General features: G+C 45.8%; 1 protein-coding gene across 1 annotated transcript; it reads right to left on the bottom strand.

Annotated features, from left to right (window-relative positions):
* Positions 1-762: 762 nt before the first annotated feature.
* On the bottom strand, positions 763-5,011 carry LOC125005001 (protocadherin-20). Its single transcript, XM_047579892.1, has 2 exons — positions 4,727-5,011; positions 763-4,420 (listed from the first exon to the last, which is right to left on the bottom strand). Exons 1-2 carry the CDS (start codon positions 4,772-4,774, stop codon positions 1,799-1,801), a joined length of 2,670 nt encoding a protein of 889 aa, XP_047435848.1. The 5' UTR covers positions 4,775-5,011; the 3' UTR covers positions 763-1,798.
* Between the last annotated feature and the right edge of the window lie 898 nt (positions 5,012-5,909).

The raw sequence follows: 5,909 nt of genomic DNA, 5'->3' as shown, positions 1-5,909 counted from the left end.
GGAGAGTTCCTCACTTGGGAGTGTGCATAGCTAACAGGAAAACAAAGAGCTCCAGCGTCTTTCTGTCTGCATTCAGACAAACAATTCACAGCAGGGGAGGAACAGCAGCTCTGGAAAACAAGAACGCCTTATCAGGTCGTCTTTTGGAAAAGAAAGTGTCAGAACCACTTTTCACATTTTCCCGGTCGATAATTCACAAACCTGGAAGTGGTACAAGCTGGAAACAGTTTTTGCCAATATTGCTCAAGGAAGGTGAGAAGATGTTGATTTAATCCTCAAACCTTCCAAACAAGAGCAGCCGCAGAGCAGTGTTTTTGCTTCTAAGCGCGACTCCAGGTGTTACTTCAACCAACTCTGACCCTCTCAGGTGATGACAACAGCAGCGCAGGCTTTGGATCTTTAACTGCTTACCGCCACGTGCATCACACGCAAGGCTGCAGTTAACCTGCGCAGCCAATTTAAATTTGAAGCGGGTGCAGTCTTAACCTGATTAACAGCTGACTTAATTATTCACTCCTGCAAGATCTGAGGCGTGCTTGCTTACTCACCTGCAGCGCTTCAGTCGCAGGCAGGCAGGCCTTCTTGATTTGGATCAGTATGCGGAAAACGTCACCACAATGAGAAGATCAGAAACAGATCGGAATGAGATTCAACAACCTTTTACGAGTGGTTAAGTTGAAACACGTCAAAGGGTGCCCATGTGTACACATTTGAAAATGCCCAGGGATCTAAAGTGACATCAATGCAAAATCAAATCCTGTGTATTATAAAAATAAAGATTCTTTAATAGTTACTTTGAGTTTCTTTCACAAACACTTGCATGTTTTCACAGACACATTGAGAAATCGCACGATTCTATAAAGGATGAAGCAGTTTGCATGACAGAGAAGTTTGGACACAAGTTGCTCAGCGTGATGAAGATAAAGACTCTTTGCTGTGTTGAAATGGCGTTTTTTTGTTTGTTTGTTTGTTTTTAAAGGTTTTATACATATAACCGGTAACTTCTGTTAGTTACTCAGATGGCTCTCAGACAGGATTTTGACATAAAATAGTCCACCAACTTGTTTTCTTTCTTTTTTTTTTTTTCTTTCTGGATCTTCCAACCTCAGCCACTTATCATTCTACCGTACATGCTGTAAGCACATCATCAGTCCATTAAAGATGAGCTAAAGCAGACAGACAGACAGACACGAATGAAAGCTCAGAAAAAAAACAGTCGTCTTTTTGGTCTTTTTGTGCATAGTGTTATCAGCCTTTTCTGTATCAGTCAGTCTAGAAATATTTTATGCGTTATGAATATAGCTCGACATCTGATTTAAAAAAATAAATATATTTAGATTTCCATAACCTTCATATCATTTGCATCAGGTGGTGTAAAAGGATTTTTTCTAAACCATTATAGATCCAAGGAGCATTTTATGATGAAAACGTTTCATATAAAGTTGTAAAACCTCTTATCTTTCTTTTTTTTTTTTTACAGTATTTACATAGGACTTCAGTAACCATCGTTGAGTTGCACTTATGGCTTTGTAATGATGCTGTTGTTATGTCGACGCCAGCTGACGCGTCGTGTTCGGACGACGTGTCGCTGGAGACTAGAGCGTGAGTCTGTGTGCCCTTCACGGTCGCAGAAACTCTTATAGGTCCTATGACGATACAAGAACGTTGCAGCAATAGCAGTCATTATGACAAAAGCACGAGGAGGAGCTCCATGTAAGATCTATTAACGTCTCACAGTGAGTTTTGTAAACAGTCGTGTAAACAGTGGTTGTTTTTTGGACGTGCGGACAGCCGAATGTCAGATGTTTGATATCTGCCTGAGCTTTCTGTTCGCAACCTGTATGGAGTCGTTTTTCATTTTTAAAGGTATTTCCACTTCCGACCTTTTCTTCCTGTTCTTTTTAAGCCTCTTACAGCAAATGTAAGATGTCAGCGTGACGACCAGGGAGAACAGCCCCAGACAGGTCACTGACAGAGCGATGAGGACGGGCCGACAGGGGAACAGCTCGTACCTCTCAGGGCCTTCTGTCATCTGGCCGACGTACCAGGGCTTCTCCTCTACTTCTATGTCAGCCTCTCTGGTTAGCAGGCTTTGAATGTAGCTCTCGTTACTCACGGTCTCGTTGACAAAGAAGTTAACCATGACTGTTGAGTAAAGCGGCTCGGGCTGACCGTGATCACTGACCTTCACCAGAAGGCTGTAGAGGCCCCGGTTGCTTAGCTCCCTCTTTAATGTGATATTTCCTGTTTCTGGATCAATGGCAAATGACCCCGGCTCACCACCTTTCCTTTTAATTATACTATAGGCGATAACGGCATTCATGCCCGTATCTTTATCCACAGCGTACACCTCTGTGATCGACGTCCCCGGGACAGTGTTGGGTAGCACTAGCATGTACGACTGATTAGACTGGGGGAAGAGGACAATCGGCGGGTTGTCGTTTACATCCAACAACAGCACAGTGACCATGGTCACCGAAGAGAGCGCGGGCTCCCCACCGTCGACGGCCTCGATCCACAGCTGGTACGTCCCTTGCTGCTCGCGGTCCAGCGGCGTCTTGGCCCTCAGCGCCCCCTTCCCTGTGTCTATCATAAAGATGTCGCTGCCATTGAGGATCGAGAGCGCCACCCAGCCGTTTTCCCCAGAATCGGCGTCTGTCACAGACAGGACGCCAATCTCACCGTAACCTGGGAAGTTCTCAGGGACAAAGAAAGTGAAGTCCTTATTGATGAAGCGCGGGCTGTTGTCATTGCGGTCCTGCACGGTCACCACCACCGTCGCTATGGACTCCCTCCTGGGCGTCCCCTGGTCCACCGCTCTCACTATGAACCGGTACGTCTCCTTCTCCTCGCGATCCAGCGACGCAGACACGGTCAGGACGCCCGTGACACGGTCCACGACGAAGATCCCGGGGGCGTCGCCTCCGAGAAGGAAGGCGACTTCCCCTCGGCTCCCGCTGTCCTGGTCTGAGGCTTGGAGCTGGGTTAGGAAGGTGTTTGGCGGATTGTTTTCCTCAACTGTTATTTCCACCAGTGACTGCTGGAACACGGGCGCGTTATCGTTCTCATCCAAAATCTGCACCTTGAGAAAGGTCTTGATGACGAGTCCCCTTGCATTCGTGGCAACCACGATGAGCTCGTACTCCCGCGTCTTTTCAAAGTCCAGGGGCTCCGTCGTCTCCAGCAGGTATTCGTTTTTGAACAGCTGGTAGGGGCCAAGCCTGAAGGGACCAGACCCTTCCAAGTGACAGTCCACCCTTTGGTTCATGTCGACGTTTTTGACAGTAAAAAAAGCGATTGGAGAAAAAGCTGGCTCAGACTCCTTTATCGACACCACCCCATCCTTTTCCGATGCTATGTAGCGGGGTATGACAGCAGGTGGCCCAGTAACGACCTTGATGATGTGGACGGTAACAGTGGCAACGGCGGGGATACAACCAGGTCCGTTGGCCAGCACAGTGAGTTTGTAAAATGCGGCCGTGCCAGTGTCTATTTTCCCCGCTAGCTTGATCACCCCTGTGATTTTGTCCAAATGGAACAGGCTCCTGGTGTCCCTTGGCACACGTTCACTGTAAGCATAGCTGATCTGAGCATTAGCACCAAGGTCAGGGTCAAAAGCATGCAGACGTGCCAAATGAGCACCTTTGGTGGTATTCCCATGCAGAGTGACATTAATTTGTGACTCTCTGAATTGCGGGCAGTTGTCGTTCACATCTGTGATGACGATTTTTAAAGTGGCCGCGCCGAGCAGAGGAGGGGTCCCTCCGTCCTCCGCAATAATATCTGTAACGTATTCAGCCTGGGTCTCTCTGTCCAGAGAATCTGTCACGATGAGGAAGGGCGTCAGCTCACCTCCCTCGTTCTCCTCGACGTCCAGCGTGAACACGCCAAAGTCATTAACCAGCCAGTAGGTCTGCACTCCGTGAGGGCCCAGGTCTGGATCAACCGCAGACTGCTCCACAGCATAACGAGCATTGATTGGTGTGTTTTCCGGGACAGACATACAGATCTCATCCGTGGGGAACTTGGGCCTGTTGTCGTTCACATCCTCAATTAAGATCTTAACCTTGACGAGCTGGAAGTACTGCTGAGGCAACACAAACACGTCCAGAGAGAGGACACATCCCTGTCCGGGCAGGTTATCAGCGCAGAGGGTCTCCCTGTCAATCTCTGTGGCAGATGTGTAAAGCTCTCCGGTGGTATTATTTAGGTTCACGTACTGCTTGCTGACCTTCTTTTGCGGGAGATTGAATAAAAAGGGGGGCTCAACAGTGAAATCCAAATTTAAGTCTACTCCAATGGCTCCTATGAAGGTCCCCCTTGGTAATCCCTCCTTTATCTTATAGATGAGCTCTTTTGCTTGACTGAAATTCGCAAAACAGGAAAGGGGGGCGGTGTAAAGCAGGAGGATGCACAATCCCTGTAAACATAAAAACAGTTTAATACAAGAGTGGTGGAATAGTACAATTTGAAATATGATGTTTTTTTGTTTTTTTTATCTGTTACTGAGCTCTTCAGATCAATTCTGATTATATTTCAGAAAGTACCGAAACTAGTGCATGAAATTAAATATTTTAAGAGCTCATTTTCACAGGTTTAAACAGGATATCAGGAAAAGAAAACAGTACAGTAAAGACAAAGAGGGGCCTAATCATGTTTATGCCTTAATAACACGGCATTAACTATGTCATAAAATGCACTACAAAGCAAATTCTGTCAAACTTACCCATATTCTTCCTCTTTTGCTAAGGCTGAGGTGTCTGCTCTTGAACATGTTTATGTCCTATTCCAACACTTTCCACTTATAGCAGGAAGAGTGGCAGCTTAAGTAACCCAGGCATTTTCAGCGTTGAGCTGTGCAGACCTCTGCTAAGTGCAATGCCTTATTTCTATCTGACTTGAACAAGTCATTCATCCCAGAGCGCTGGCTCAGGACACTCCCACCACATGCAAATCAGTCCCTCGTGCTAACCAATGAGACGCGGTGGGCCAAAGGGAAATCTACTTGAGCTCCCAGATTCCTTTTTCATGCGTGCTATCAAAGCACACTGACGCACACCTGCGCTTTCCACACACACCCGTCCTGTCACAAGCAGCTGCATACCTTGTTTTTCCTGAAAGCGTATGATTACCAACTGAGCTCATAATGACACGGGAGACTAAGCAAGATGTAAAATATCCACTGCTGAGAGATTACTTTAATCCATTTGGTTATAAAAAAAAAAATATACACTTAAAAAAATGAATAGAAAGTGAATTGAAACTAAGGATGTAATGGTTTATTGAGTATTTGTAAGATAATTTATGCTGATTTTTGATGTTCTTAACTTCGATATAGATAGATAGCAACCATAACCTCAATATGTAATAAATTCATATTTATTTATACCTAAAATAACATTATATAGTTATAAAAAATATCATAAAGCCAGCAGGGAGGTGATCTTGGCATCATAAGTGGTGCTATGGTCTGACTCTGGGTTGAGCCTTTAACTAAATCAAGGCCCTAATCCCCATGTGTTCTAAATGCCAGGCCAGCTGTTTGCGGGGATTGGAAGCATACTGCTCAGAGGAACTGAGTGATTGAAGTTCTCTGGAAAAGGCCGGATTGAGACGGTCACACACTCTCATTTTCTCTCATGCCGAGTTGGGTATTTGCCGTCACTCCTCATCGTTGCAATCCTGGTGGATGGGCAGCGCTGGGGCCTGATGAATGAATAATACCATTGTGTGCATTTCCTTTTGTTACTGGGTGAAGTTGTTTTGTGACGCGCCGCGCATAATACGCACCGTACATTCCAGGGAGAGATCTAGCAGTGCTTTCAAATGGATCATTTGCAAATCCACTGTGCATCCTGCATGCGGATTTTTGCACTCAGCTCAGAATTTGTTTTTTTTTTTGTTTTTTT

Source organism: Mugil cephalus, chromosome 3, assembly GCF_022458985.1.
Source record: "Mugil cephalus isolate CIBA_MC_2020 chromosome 3, CIBA_Mcephalus_1.1, whole genome shotgun sequence".
In the NCBI taxonomy this organism is placed as follows: Eukaryota; Metazoa; Chordata; class Actinopteri; order Mugiliformes; family Mugilidae; genus Mugil; species Mugil cephalus.
Note: the sequence above shows the minus strand (reverse complement) of the source record. Positions and strands in the feature narration are given on the sequence as shown.